General features: G+C 44.8%; 1 protein-coding gene across 5 annotated transcripts in view; it reads left to right on the top strand.

Moving 5' to 3' along the window:
* LOC100875901 (uncharacterized) overlaps window positions 1-14,709 on the top strand; it is a 59,080-nt gene that overhangs the window by 11,932 nt on the left and 32,439 nt on the right. For all 5 annotated transcript variants that reach the window (XM_012284371.2, XM_012284366.2, XM_012284365.2 and 2 more), the window contains 2 exons: window positions 98-376; window positions 11,968-12,138. In XM_012284371.2, coding sequence (XP_012139761.1) covers window positions 98-376; window positions 11,968-12,138 — 450 coding nt within the window. The remainder of the gene's footprint in view (window positions 1-97; window positions 377-11,967; window positions 12,139-14,709) is intronic.

Here is a 14,709-nt window from a genome sequence, read left to right as displayed (position 1 = left end):
AAAAAGTATTTTTGATTAGACTGATAATAATTTTAGGAGTTACATTTCGTTGTTCTTTTCCTACGGTAACTGAGCCAGAACTTCGTTTCCTTTTCAGGACAGACGCATATACTTGGGCCAGCCCGGGTTCCTGGACCAACCAGAGGAACGTTCCTTCCATCGAGTCGCTTCACCCCTTACATACGGGACACAGAACCGTACAGGAGGAATAAGCATCACGTCGGCAACAACGTCATCACGAATTCGGTTAGTGGTGCCTGTACCAACCCGAACAACACCGACCCGACCGCATCGCCTGCTTCCAGTACACACCTCGGGGCTACCGGTGGTTCTTCGGCTCATCAGGATTGCTACAAGCACAGTCCTCAACATGGTGGTGAGTCCTCTTCCTTCAATTTTCATTATTATCATCCACGATGTTTAGAATAACTTTTGTGACCGACTTGAGTCACCCTCGAAGGTGAATCTGATAGGTAATAGAAATATCAGCGTGGTGAAAACGCGTAGTTAATCTGTATGATAAAAAAGGAGCTACGAGCATCGACGTTATTGGAGCTACGAGGATCTTTTCCATCGGTGTTCTGACAGGGTTAACAGTTGAGAAATGGAAGCCGTGTCTTCCGCTCTGTTTGCTTCTTTCTGTTTGATATTTCTCGGGTATCATCATCTTTCGCTCACGACGAGCATCATCCTCGTGGCTCGTGGAGCAACTCGAAACTACGCACTAACCCCACCCACCCCCTACCATCCCCAGGGGAACGATTGGGAGGAGGGATCAAGAGGAGAGAGAGAGGTCTGCCGTTTCGCGAGGTAATAGTTTCATACCTCGTTCCGGCTCTGCACCCTCTAATTCAACGTAATAACGACATTCAACCTGCCGTTTCCATCTCTTCTCTCGCTAATCCCTCTCCTCTCGCCACGATGCACCGTTCTATCTCCGTAGCACGAGGCAAATGCCTGTCCTCGATACTGTCCTCACTCGGTTAACATTAAAATTCAAACAATCCGTCGCTTATTCGGAAAATAGTCTTCTTTGAAATGAATCTGCACTTACAAACTGCTCTTTGCACAAATTCCGTAACTGTCGTTTAACAAAGATGTCGAAAATTCAGGCCCCCAAGTTTGATTTAAAGAGTCTTGTCAAGTTGGATTGACAAAGTTCTATAATTTATTACGAGATCAATCGAGAGTCTAGAATCGCTGATTCTCGATGCAAAAAGGCAGGGAAAAGTGCAGAGCCACTTTATTTCTACGCGGCTCGTCTCGCATCAGCGGTCTCGACCTGATCAAAGTTAAGTAGACGCGCCCCTGGCTGGCAAGACCTCTTTGAAGCTACGTTGCGGTTTCTCTTTGCCCTAATCTCCTCCTTCTACTCTTCCAACCTTCGCCACCTTCTCCGTCGATCAGGCTCGTGCTACCTTCCGGGCCAACTTTGCTGCACCCGTGTCACCTTCCTGGATCAGCCACCATTGTAATTACCTCATCTATGGTAGCAAAGTTCACCCTTTCTTCTTTGCTCACCGCAAGATAGAAACCTGCGTCTTTTCTGTGCCACCCTCCAGAGTTTACGATAAACTAGGTTTAAAAATAGAAAACGATGTTAATGGTATTAGGATTGGTTCGTTAACGCCTTCGACGCTGTGGTCAGATCGTCACGCTTTCAATTAACCTGGAGATCTCGGACAAACCGATATCTGTCGACGGCAACAAAATGTTAACAATGTATGTCAAAAAACATTCTGGATTTTTCTGTTAGCCTATCAAAAGATAACAGTACTGCCGGAAAGGCAATCATCTGTATCTTTCGATTCGAACGACCCACATTCCAAATAATATCCGATGATTACTTTCTTCCACTTCGAGGAAACTCGCAAATCGTTTCTTCCTGGCAGCTGGATTCCATAAAGGTAATAGAACCATTTTCGCAGCTATTATCCGATGAATGGGAAAGTAGTCGAGAAATGTTTCATTTGGTCACTCATTGATGCCTAATGAGCGGATCAGGGCACACGTACGAATGAGCATAGAGTGCGAAATGAGCGTCGGTGGATGCAATTTTCTTCCTTCCTCTTATTCTCCTTCTGCAACGTGTTCAGGCCCGCTTTGCTCGAACAGAGTCGACCGATTCAACTTACGACTTACAAGACGAACCGTGCACTCACGTACTACTCACGTGCACGTCTGCGTAATACCAGGGATCGATCGATCGCTTCTCGATCGATCGAAAGTTGGATCCATGTTGTTTTTGCCCTTCGCTCGCCGCTTCGTGCTTTTTCTTTTGTCTTGGGCTCGGTTCGCTTGCGATGCCAGACGTTGTTGAATCGAACCAATCCTCCCTCTTCCTTCTCATCTTCTCTCTGTAATCTTCTTCTTCTTCTTTCTTTTCTGTTTCACTTTTCTCCGTGTCGACTTCTGGTCTGACTCCTCTGATTGCTCTCTAAATCTCACCTACATGATGCTCGATCGCGCGTTTACCGTATGAATTGAATCGTGCTAAACTGCCTGTGTTCGCCCCTCAAAATTTTTGGATATTTCTTACGATGTTTTTTCTTGGATGATATAGGTATATGTTGGTTTATAGAGTTATAAACCAAAATTACAGCATGACTGAGTTTGAAGTTTTACCGACATTAAATGCTCATTTATCGAAGAATGAAAAATAAAATGAAAAGGGAAGTAAATACTAAAGCATCAAGTAACATGTTATAGAATTAGTTTTTACCTCAACAAAATATGAAAGAAATTTCTATAAAATCGACAATAAAATGAGAAATCTGAAACCAGTCATTTTGACTGCTTGGTAGTTCTAGTGTTAATATCATTTCCTTACTTTACTAACAGTTATCTAACTCTGACGGTTATGTGACTGTTTTAAGTGTTATGTCAAAATTCACGTTAATCCAAGAACTCGGATTAAGAACAAGAGACTTTTCAAACGAACAAGAATCGTAATCGCAAACGATGCAGCGCGTTCGTATCGCGAACGAGCGTGGAAACGAGCGGGAAGGACAGGAATGACCTCGGCCAGAAGGTCTTCGGGTGAAGAAAAAAGGGAAGCGAGCATTATTCTTGTCTCTTATAATATAACCGTGTCCGTTTCTCTCGTCTTCTTCCCTGGAGTCTCATCTCGAGTCGTGATCGGGGTAATGAGGCTCTGCCAGTGGCAACGGACCTGAAGAGCAGTCGTTGCGAGTCCTTTTCGACTTACAAGTTGATAGAGAGGCAAAGAGAAGAAGGACTCCGTGGTAGGGGTAAGGACGCTGATTATGGGGTGTCAAACAATCATACTGATTGTATATTCTCTTCTGAGTCCTTCTGTCTGCCTGGATGTCTGCTCGCGTAGACCGAATACGCTCGTTTTCTCGCTTGACCATCGCGTCGTAAAACTCCGGCTCGTTTGCGAGGGGACATCGCAGAAATACATGAAATTTCGCTCGAACTAAATGATCCGTGTCTACGGAAAAGAAACTGAATCGTAATCAAAGTGTTAACTCGAAAAGAGATAACAAGGTACATGCTGTGGGTAATTGTCCAGTAGAGAAATAAAAATTGTCGAAGGATTCCCACGTGCCTCCGCAGAGCGGCTACCTTTTCTGATCGTTTCTCCGCCTTTTTCTTCGCCTACTGATTGTCCCGTCGAGTTTCTTGTCTGCGTAGATTTCGTTCGTCGCTTCGCGGAAACTTAATGGGAAGCCTAATGCTTGTACAGAATCATTACTTCTTCGTTTTTACTCTTAGTTGGGAACTTTAGTTAAACGGAGCCAGTGTCGTTTAATGTCGGGTCACCAGTAATGCACTTCTCTGCGTTTCGCTTTGTCCTCATTCTCGATTTCTTCATACTGCAGATGCACGTTTTAAGGGGGGCAATACCTAGAGGAACGTTGCAAGTTAAGTTTGCAAACTTGACTCCCTATCCGCTGTTTCGAACGGTATCACGCGTGGTGTTTGATTAAATTGCACGGTCGGTTGGTGTTGACGAATAGCAGGGGCGTCTTCGGAACGTCTGAGGTCTGCAACAACGAGAGGAGAATAAGGGTTACCTTTCTTAAAGGGTGAGAGGAGTTGCGAGGCAATTAGGAAAGTGTCACATACACTCCTTTTGCGAGTCTCCCTCGCAGCCTGGCAACCCCTATCATGCTCTATCAGCAGGTTATTAATGTACGCGTTGAAATTTGCTACTGGAGTACCAAAAGATCGGTAGCTCGTTAGGAAAACGTGTAATTAACACCCTCCGAATCTCAGACTCCCTCGAATTCTTTTTCGAGGACGTATATGTTTTTTGCCCGCTTCAATTCGTACGCGAAGTATGTCCGTTGCAAACGAGACTTCGATGCTCGGTAAAATGACGAACGCAACCGCAGAACTTAATTAAACTCGTAAATCCGTCGGCACTGTCGCGCCAGACCGTTGTTTCTTCGTGCTTATTTCTCTCGTAAGAAAACTTGGTTAAAAAACAAGTTTTCGTAGTTGTCGATCGACCTAACGTTCGATGGAGGATTTTAGGATTTCTGGACGGTATTATTTTTTAGAGAAAGAATTTATTGAATCTCTAATAGTTTCTTTTCCGAGCAAAAATTGCCGTAGGCAAGGTCGGAGCTTATTCAGGGAAAGCTGGAGATCCTCGGCTTCCGCAAAGTGGAATTTCAGAAATCCCGGGCTGCGGTACCCGGTGAACTTTATCGCCTGTCGGTTTATCGCGTATCCTGGTGGCACGACATCCTTCGTGTCCGTCCAATCAGGCGCGCAACTCGATGGACGACTTAAGGAAACCCGTGGCGACCGCTTTGGCCAAGAACCGCGATAATAACCGAGACGGAGCTGTTCCGTTTCCACGTATTCCTCCTTTCAGGTCAGGATCTTCCGTGGATAACCGGAAGCAGGAACCTTTCCTTATCGCGCAAATATCAACACATTTTTTTCCACCGTGCTCTATTTATTCGACCGAATCTACGCCAATTATTTGAGAGGAATTTTAAAAGGTTGAAAAAGAAGACGAACGAGGTGTTGGTAGGAGGGACACTCCTGGGAGGAGGGTGAATTGAATCGAACCCTTTCCGATCCAAACGCATCCACGCTTTTCCCACGGCGCTTGTCGCGAATTCCTGGTCGTTCGAGTTGAACTGTCCCAAGATGCTTTCGATGGAAAAAATTCGTTTGCGGATACCGGTAAGAACGCGGCGTAGACATTTATCAAACGTAAAGATTTTCAATTAAAAAGAACGAGAGATCTATCCTTATTTACTCGCGATAGTCTGTGCAAATTGCATCGTTTCTTGCGAACGCGGCTACGCGATCATCACGAGCTTCCCGGTAAAATTATCCGCGGTTAATGACACGATGACTCGTTCCTTCGCCGAGAATGTCGCGTATAAATAAATTCGACAAATGATCCGAGAAATTCGTAGAAATTCCACGAGGCTATCAGGGTGTTCGCAAGACAGGCTCGCAACGGCCGAAAATCGAGGCGTCCGGCAATCAGGATACTCGTTCGAATCGATTCGAGAGATGATCGAGGGACAATCGATCGGGCAAATCGATCGAGGTCGATCCACCGGCTGGAAACGTAGAAAGAATCGAGCAGAGCGGACGAGCGAAGCGAGAAAGCGGTTCACGATCCGGAGGATCTCGGAACCCGCTTCTCTCGAGAAGATCGTCATCCTACCGAAACATCGGAGCAAAAACTCTCGAAAATCCTCGGACAAAAAGCGTAACATTTTTTCCCGATGATAAGTGGCTTGGTCTGGTCGAGCGAAGAAACGGAAAACCGCTCTCGACCACGTTGCCGTTTTCTGTTTTGCTGTTAACAGACGTTTATTTGCTGTAACCTTTTTCTACGCGGAAAAAAGCTCCATCGGACACGGACGCACGCAAAATGAAACTATCTTCTGAATACCCAACAATATTTTTCTCCAGATTCCTACGAATTTTAAAAAGTTCGCAACCTTGCGTCGATTAAAATCGACAAGCCGCTTGAGAAACCGTATGGAAATTCGTAAGCGTTTCCAGGAACGTTCGCGATTCACAAGAAGGACCTTTAAATTCTCCGCGAAAGCCATCATTTACGGTTTAGCGAAGTAACGGAAAGAAGCGCGAGACGAATCGCGAATGAGACGAGTAACTCGTTAGATACTTGCGTTTCGTGTACTTCTTCAGAAGCGTTACTTCTAAGCTGTTCGATAAAACCGATTAAATCTCGTTTCCAAACGCCGGTTTTTAACAGCGAATGCCACCCATGAAGTTCCTTAAACCTGCTTTCCTGTATTCCGTGATTTCTCACGACGCCCGGAAATTTTGGAGATTCCAGCATTGTGACTAGTCATCAATTTGATGATATTGAAGATTTCGTAAACGAATGATTCAGAGATGATCCTTAACGCGTGCCAGAAGATCAGTTTTTCCTTATTCGATCAAAAATTAAAAAACTGGATGATGCTTCATCGGTTGAAAAATATTTAAAAAGTTACAAAAATTTTTGTGGTTGATAAATGTTAAAGATTGAACACTGCATAATCAGCAGAGTAAAGTGATTCGTTTCGAGCGAGTTTATAAACCTACAGGGTTAAAGTTCGATAGTTAGAAGAAGCAGTGGAATGGTGAACGGAAGTACCGAGAAGGTAGATGAATTAGGACCGAAAGGAAGTCCGTGCTCCCCGCTCCTTTTTTTCTCCCGTACACGAAATTCCTGTACTCGTAACATCGCCTGTACATTGGACGGTTCGTGTCGAAAGAGAAGGAGATCGTGAGAGGAGAAAAAATAGGAAAAGAGAGGCTAAGCGAGGCAAGAATAAGGCGGCAAGAGAGAAGGGAAGAGAAGAAGGTGGAGGCAGTTACGTGATCCACGCTCGAGAGGGCACCGATCCTCGTCTCGATCTCTCCAACGGATCCTCTCGTTTTACCTGCGGACGATTTTAGTCGTCTGTCGGTTGTTTCTTCGTTTTTTTAACAATACGGGCAAATTGAATTACGTCGACGAGCGTGAATTGTAACGTTCGAGGCGCGATATTGCACCAATTCTCTTTTTCTGCTTCGAACTCGTTACACGATTATGCAACATCATTAATATTCATCGAAGATATTCTCCTATTACGAAAAATATATAAAAATTGTTAAAATAAAATTCACTGGACGACACGAAGAATTTCATACGCGAACCGATCAGCAAAGAAGTCGACACGGAAAAAACCAACTACGTTTCGTTCGAGTTGACCAGGACAAACGGCAACAAAATCGAGGATCCTTCTAAGAGTCCATCATCCGTCGAAGCAATAAGCCTGCCTTTCTTTCGTCAGCTCGGCGTATCTGTTTTTCTCAGTCGAAACTTAATTGATCGCCAATCAACGGTACGATCCGAGCGTGATTAATTGATTTAGCGATCGATGTCGCTTTCGCTGAACTCCTTCCCTTTTAAACTTTCCGAAGCGAGCGGTTCTGGAGCAGTCGTTCGAATCGAATATCAGAGAAAAACGCCCGAAGCGAGTCGTTTTAACCCTCTCGGTATTCACTGCCGCAATATTACGCAGTACTTTGCTTACGCGTGACACTGTCGTGTCGCTTCGTGCCGCGATTACTGGAAATTAAATGTATTCTAACAACGCAGGAAGGTTAGAAAACGACCAGCACTTAGGATCGAATAATTCAAAATTATTCGCGTGTCAGTGGATGATCACAAAAGGGGCAAGTTTCCGGGCACGCCAGTGAAGGCTCTCCATTCATGTTCTTCATTCACCCTCGAAATTACAATCGGTAGTTGGGTGAGAATGAAAGACTACCAAAAGGGAAAACAGGAGAAGAGGCGTCGGAGCGGCAAGGATAAAAAAAACGAATGAATCGATTCGAAGACGGGGATTCCATTGTTCGAGTTGGAAGCAAGTTGCACGACGATGCGTGCATGCGAAACGTTTCTGCCGGCGACGTCGCGTTAAACAGATTTCCTTCTTTCTGATGCCCGAAACTCGACTGAATGGTCCGGTTGAATGAAAAAATAATGAAAGACGGGATTCCGTGTAAAAGCCGTAAACGCGAGCAGGACGAACGAAATTACCGGCGAGATAGGCATTGAAATCGTCGACGAAAGCCGCTCACGTTTGAGAGATTGACGAACCGCGTCAATGAGTCTTCTCCGAATCAATGAGAACCGTGTCGAGATTGCTCCCTCAATTACGTTTATCGGCCATGTTTTTTGGTATCTTCTCACGGATTGCTTCATTGATAAATTGCTCGCGTACATCAGGGTTAATCGCCGATTTCAAAACGAAATTCAACGATGTAAAATCGAAGGAGGATGATAACGTGGATAGTTGGTAGCTCGTTGCTCGCGATCCCGAAGTCATCGAAGAGAAACACTATCCTCGGGACAGGATACTCGGTATATAAGAAGAAATCGCTGATGGTAAGCGATACGCGAGGCAACAAGAGTTTCCTGGCCGTTCTCGTATGCATAAGACTTCTCTCCTTCTCCGTGGAACGGTTATGCAGGTTTTTACGGGTGTGCACGGACTGATATGTGTCATACGCGTGCGTACGTGTGTGTCGACATTCGTGTCGAACAGGAATATCGAGACGACGCAATATCGACTTACGTTACACGACCAAACGTGCATCTATCTCGGTGGGAAACGAAGCCCCACGGCTTCGTCTGTTCGACGTTGTTCTTAACGTTCGCTCCTCTTTCGGACTCTGAGTCCCCTTTTTCTGTCCGTCTTTTCAGTTGCCTTCTTTTCATTCATCTTACGTTTAAACTTTTCGATAAACTTAACGCTGAACAGAGTCTGGGATCTTGAGATCTTAGGTGACTCATAATAGCTCAAACGGTGACCCACGTGTTTCCATATTACACGCGAATAGTATTTAAATCAGCTCAGATCTATCTTGGGACTTCCTGAGATATCCCGAAGAATTCATGATACCTCAGTTTTCCCAGAATAGATCGACTAATAGAAAGAAAGTGGAAGATGAAGTCGATCAAAGCGCATCGAGTGGTAGCAGGAAGCTTGCGGGGCAGAGTTAGGTGGGAGAAAAACCGAGAAACAACGAAATGACGGCGGTCAATGGACGGTTCGTTAAGTAGATGGCTGGTCGGGGGACTAAGCACCAAAACCACCTCACTGTGGTTTCACACCCGCAGAGCGACTGAGGGAGATCCAGAGAGGGAAGGAGAGAGACACGACGAGAAGGAAGTAGTAAACAACTCGGGGAGTTCCTTTGGTCAGGACTCGCGCGTTCCTTCGTTCAGGATCAATGACGAGGTTACACATCTGTGATTCTCGAAGAATCCCTTTCGATCAACCATCGTCGAGTGACATATCATTTCGAAGAGACTGTTCGTCTCTGACGTTATCGTTGTGTCGTTACTTTTGTCACTGCATTTAGCGCTTATAGTTTGCTAAATAAAACTGAATTCTTCTTCGGAAACATTGGAGATGTCGTTACTTTTGTCAGTGCATTTAGCGCTTATAGTTTGCTAAATAAAACTGAATTCTTCTTCGGAAACATTGGAGATGTCGTTACTTTTGTCAGTGCATTTAGCGCTTATAGTTTGCTAAATAAAACTGAATTCTTCTTCGGAAACATTGGAGAACCCACTGAAATAAAACGTTGGAGATAAATGTATAGTAAAATAATACTCGACATCTAATACCTGAAAAATTGATAAAGAATCGAAGAAGGAGGAAAAAATTGTTGGTTGAGAATTTCCTGTCGCTTTCTCCGGGAGGCAAACTCGCTCTCTCCAACTTCTGTGGTTCATAGAACTAGGTTCCTCCTCGTCTTCCCTGAAGAGGTTCGAAACGGACTATTATCCAACAGATGGTCGTCCGAACACCGACCCATGGTGTGCCTTTGTTTTGTTACCGTTGTTCCGGTAATTGCGGCAAATACACGGCCATTTTCGGTAATCACCCGCACGCCCCCATCCCCTAGGCGGTCCCCTTTGAGAATCCCGAAACGACCTCGACCTTCCTCGGCCGGTAGGCGTAACGACAGTTTTGCCAGAGGACCCTCGACCTTACCTTGCACAGATTCGCAAAGTCTTCGAGGAAACTTCTTCCAATCGCGTAGTAGAAACAATTGTCACGAATTTTTGTTACATCTCGCGAATTAGAATACGAAATGTTTCCTCTTCGAACGGCACTTGCATACTTCGCCAGGTTAAATAATTTGACTCGGAAGACTCTCGAAGCGTGCAAGCTCGCTTGTCCATAAGTTTACGAGGGAATTAGCAACCGTTAATTACAAAACCGCCAACTATTTCTTGCGCGCAGCGGCTCTTCGTAAGGCAACTCGAGATTACGAAGCGTGCAGTCGCGAGTCAATGGCGAAACTCGAGATTTATCGGCCATTAAAATCGACGGTTTTCTAATCAATTCTCCCTACGATTTCCCCACCTTGACCCGTCACCTGCCTGTGCACACGAGAGCAGAAAATCGCAGTGGATCTGTGAAATTCCCTTTTATCCTGTGTCTCGTTACTTTCCATCGAAAAAACTTCGAGCGGTAAAATTGCGAAGCGATTTCGTAGAAGCAATTTTTTTATTCTACTCTACGTCGCTTGAGAAGGTCAGGGACTGTTGAAATCTCCGTCGATTTTTCCTCCGAATAACTAATGAGGTACCGCGAATAATATTTTGCCGTAACAGCGATTACAGAATAAAGTTCATGGCTGAATCGTGATAGTCGGAGTTTATTAAAATTTTGTTCGAGACACAACGTTTCCTTGAAACGGTTTCTGCTTTTTATAAAAAATTTTCGACAGAATCACGTTTCGAAACTGTAGACTTCCCCGTAATAAAAGGTGTTCTTGGAAGCGGCTCGAGCGCGCCCTTGAGTAAGCGTGTTTTGTCATCCGCTCGACGAGTATCCGCCGAGAATCACCAATGTCCGGACTTTCCGTCAACTGTTCTCGCTAATAAATGAGTCTATGCAGTCATCGTGTCTCTGACGTCGTGACTCGTAACGCGAGTTCTTTGAACTTTCTAATTGAGCTCTTCAATTAGTTGTGTTTCAAGTCTAATTTATTTTGAGTCATTCGATCGTCCGAGCAAACTTGTAGAGATCTAGAAGCATAGGTATCTGGAAATCCATGTATGTTCATATTCCCACTTCCTCAAATTTTTAGATCTTCAAAACCTGAGCACCCAAATCTGTAGACCCCTAAATATCTGGGGCTATCTCTACATCCCTAAACATCAATGAACAGATGATATCTTTGCCTTCGTTTGCCACATTTTTCCCAGGAAAATCAGGTTTTCCCTAGACTTTGATACTGCACTGATTAGATGCAAATCACGTGGATCAATGAAGTTTTTTGCCGGAGGAACGTGGCAGCGAATAAGTTGTTCAGCATCAACGTGAAAAGCGAGCGTATCGCTCCCGACGAGGGTCAAAACAATTAGCCGATATTAATTATCATCTCGTGAAATATTTATCGCGGACTTCGCGACTTCCGTCGGACGTCCAATGAATTTCCAAGTACCTCAGCGGGAACAGAGAGACACGAGTAGCCGGTAAAAGTTACGGAAACAGAGAGGAAAACGTAGCTTGGCTGAGTCATCGATGATTCGGCTGAAACTTTTTACTCGGTTGCTATTCAACGAATGAGACGATACGGCTGTGAATCGGGCCGAAAGATTACGAAATTACGGGAATAATGTTTCACGAAAAGATCCATGATGCACTACAATATATCGCTTCTGTTTTACGTCCTTTTCTTTCCTTTTACCTCGTCGATGAGTCGGTTCAGCTTTCATTCGGTAACGTTAGAGGTTCCTCGCAGTTCTCGGTGGCCTTCGATTCGCAATATCACGTTCATCTTTGATTATCTTGTCGCAGTTTTTATTTCATGAAAACGGTATGAAAGCTGCGAACGAAGGAATTATTGGGAAATCGAGGATCACCTTTTTTATATCGTTTCCCTAGTTTCTTACATTATCTTCCCTACGTTACCGATAAAGTGTAATCGTTGCTGTTGCAGATACGGGTGCAGGCGCAACGGAATGGGCCTATTCGTCGACGGCGCCATCTTATCCAGCACCTCCGGTAAGCAGCGGTGGTTCCTTTTCACCGATTCCTGGCGGAGCGTTCTCGTATCTCGGTGAACCTCTGGCCCATCATCCAGCCACGGAGCCCATGTCGTTACCTGCTGGTGAGTACTCGCTAAACGTTATTCCTCGGAGGAAAACTCTGACGTTTCCTCGTTGCTCTCGTAACTACCCGAGAAAAATATTCCTCCTCCGTGACGTAACCGTGAATCGCAGCTTCGGTTTGCGGAACAAACAGCTTGATTAGCAACCTGTTCTATTCCAAACCTAGCTTATTCACTCTGCTGTAGATTCTGCGCAATCTTTATGTAGGAATAGAATGTTTAGAACTATCCTTTTATTTAAGAGCACACAACAATAAACTCACAATAAGAACACAATAACGTATTGAACTTTTAAACGTAGTAAAATCGTAAAACGTGCAATCTTATAATTCGTATTTCGCGGCGTTTTGTTCGTCAACTTCCGTTTCTAAACTGAACTAACAACAACACTTTTTTCAAAACGCAACCACTTCCGCATAGCATTTCACACTGTTCCTTTCATAAATCGTCATTCACATTTGCAGTCATACATACAATTTCACAGCAATTATCAAACTATACAAACATTCTGCAACTAATCAAACATAAAATACAATACACTCCCATGTTTATAACCTAGCTTACAATTTGTGCATTTGGATCCTGCAGTATTTGTCGCGCTTGCTAATACTCCAAAACCCAGCTGATTCTACCAGCCACAGCTTACTAACGTTCCATGCACGTACTCCGACAGCAAGAACCAAAATCCACGCGCTTCGATTCGACTTCCACTGAACTGTGACTGGACACAAGGTCTATTTCGATCTTACAGTGCTTCCGTCAGAGAACCAGCAAGATACGTACACGCCAAACTGTGTTTCCATGTATCCAAGCCACGGGACATCGTCGACGTCTCTGCCCCTGGTGCCCAGCAAGCCCAGCGAGCCGGACATCTTCGCCGGTGGCGGGACAGGCAGCGGAAGCCCGGGTTATCACTACGGTTCTTGGACTCCGGGTCCGGCCACACCGGTTCCAGTCGCCTCTCACAATTACAACACGAATTACCAGGGCTACTACAACAACCCCAGTCAAAATTACATCAGCCCACCGCCCATGGTTTTCTGTCCTCAGTTGTACAGTACGGTGAATCAGAACCAGATACATCTGCACCTTCACGGTGACTTGACGGACGAACAGGTTACTATCGCTGGCAGCAATATCTCCATTAGCAGCAACAGGTTAGAGATCGGAGTTCCCGGAGAGGAAAGCGAGCAGAGGAACGACGTGTGGAGACCTTATTGAGACGGAGAGTACGAAGTCGAATTGGATGTTTGAAGATCAGACTCCGGCCATCCTAGGACGAGCGCGGATATGCGACCTCACCCAGACGGGTATACGCGAAATGTTTGAAGATCAGTTTGGAAAGCTTTGGATTCGATGAAGAAGGCAAAGTATGAAGATCGGTGAAGAAAGCAAGAACCGAGTTCGAAGGTTCTGCTGTGCCATTTCCCGCTTCGAACAAGGTCTAACCTTGGACCAAAAAATTAAAGCCAAGATGTGGTTCTTGAAGATTGTTGGACAAAGCCTGAGGATTATTCTGGGTCAGAGTGAAACGATGTACGAAACCGCTTTCGTTGTCAGAAACGTAAAAGTTGAAAGATCGAAGGAGGAAAGAAACCATACCAGTGTCGTAAATGTGATATAAACCATAAAAAATGATTACTCGACTGCGTCGAGTAGTCGGATAGTTATCTGATGTCCCGTGCAATCGATAATGCTAGTATTCGATGAAAGTTCCGATCCGGAGATCAAATTCGCGGAGATTTTTCGCGGTCGAACCCGAGTGTCCGATGTTTCGTGGAACAGTGAGGAGGGTGACTGAAAATTGGAGCACAAACGAGTTGACGACTCGTGAGAAAGTCGGAGGTGTTAGAAAGGAACGATTCTTTCGATTGTGATTGAAAAAGTGTCGAATAAGAACATCTGGGCGGAGCCAATCGGTTGTAAGCCGAGAGCCGGCTCGAACGTGTCCGCAAAGTGGGAAGATTAGTCATGTAACATTGTAAATACAGATATTTTCCATGAAATAAAACCTTGGCTGAACAGGTTCCTGAATCCTCCCGTTCACCAGACCCAACAACTCACGATACCTGTGATTCACCTACTCAGCGCAATAAACACAACTTTTACGAACAATCGACTGTCGATAGGGCTCCTAATTTCACTTCGACCTTTTCTCTATTTGAACATTTTTTAATCTACTGCTTTCGGGTTTCAAATTGATCGAGTTTTGGGGGACGGATTATTTTAAAGCGAGGTTATTATTATGTTGACAATTAGGTTAACATTTGAACGAAAAATATTTGGGGATGTTTGCAGTAGAAAAATCTTTATCCTTGCATGAAAGCAGACCGCAGAGGAGCGGTTCGTTTCTGTCTCTCGACACACAGAGGGATAATCCTTTTTACGAGCGTAGCGAGCTCTATTTAATATTTAAAGCACGCTGGAAATGACGAACGGATGGATAGTTGCGGTCTACACCGTCGGTTCAACGGTGTTCCTGTCTCCCTTTATTAGCGACCCACCCTGCTTTGTCGTCTTTGTTCCCCCTTTGCAATCTCTGTCGCATTAGTACCATCTTTATTTATAAAA

The sequence above is a fragment of the Megachile rotundata genome, chromosome 8 (genome assembly GCF_050947335.1).
Source record: "Megachile rotundata isolate GNS110a chromosome 8, iyMegRotu1, whole genome shotgun sequence".
NCBI lineage: Eukaryota > Metazoa > Arthropoda > Insecta > Hymenoptera > Megachilidae > Megachile > Megachile rotundata.
This window is presented reverse-complemented; position numbering and strand designations above follow the sequence as displayed.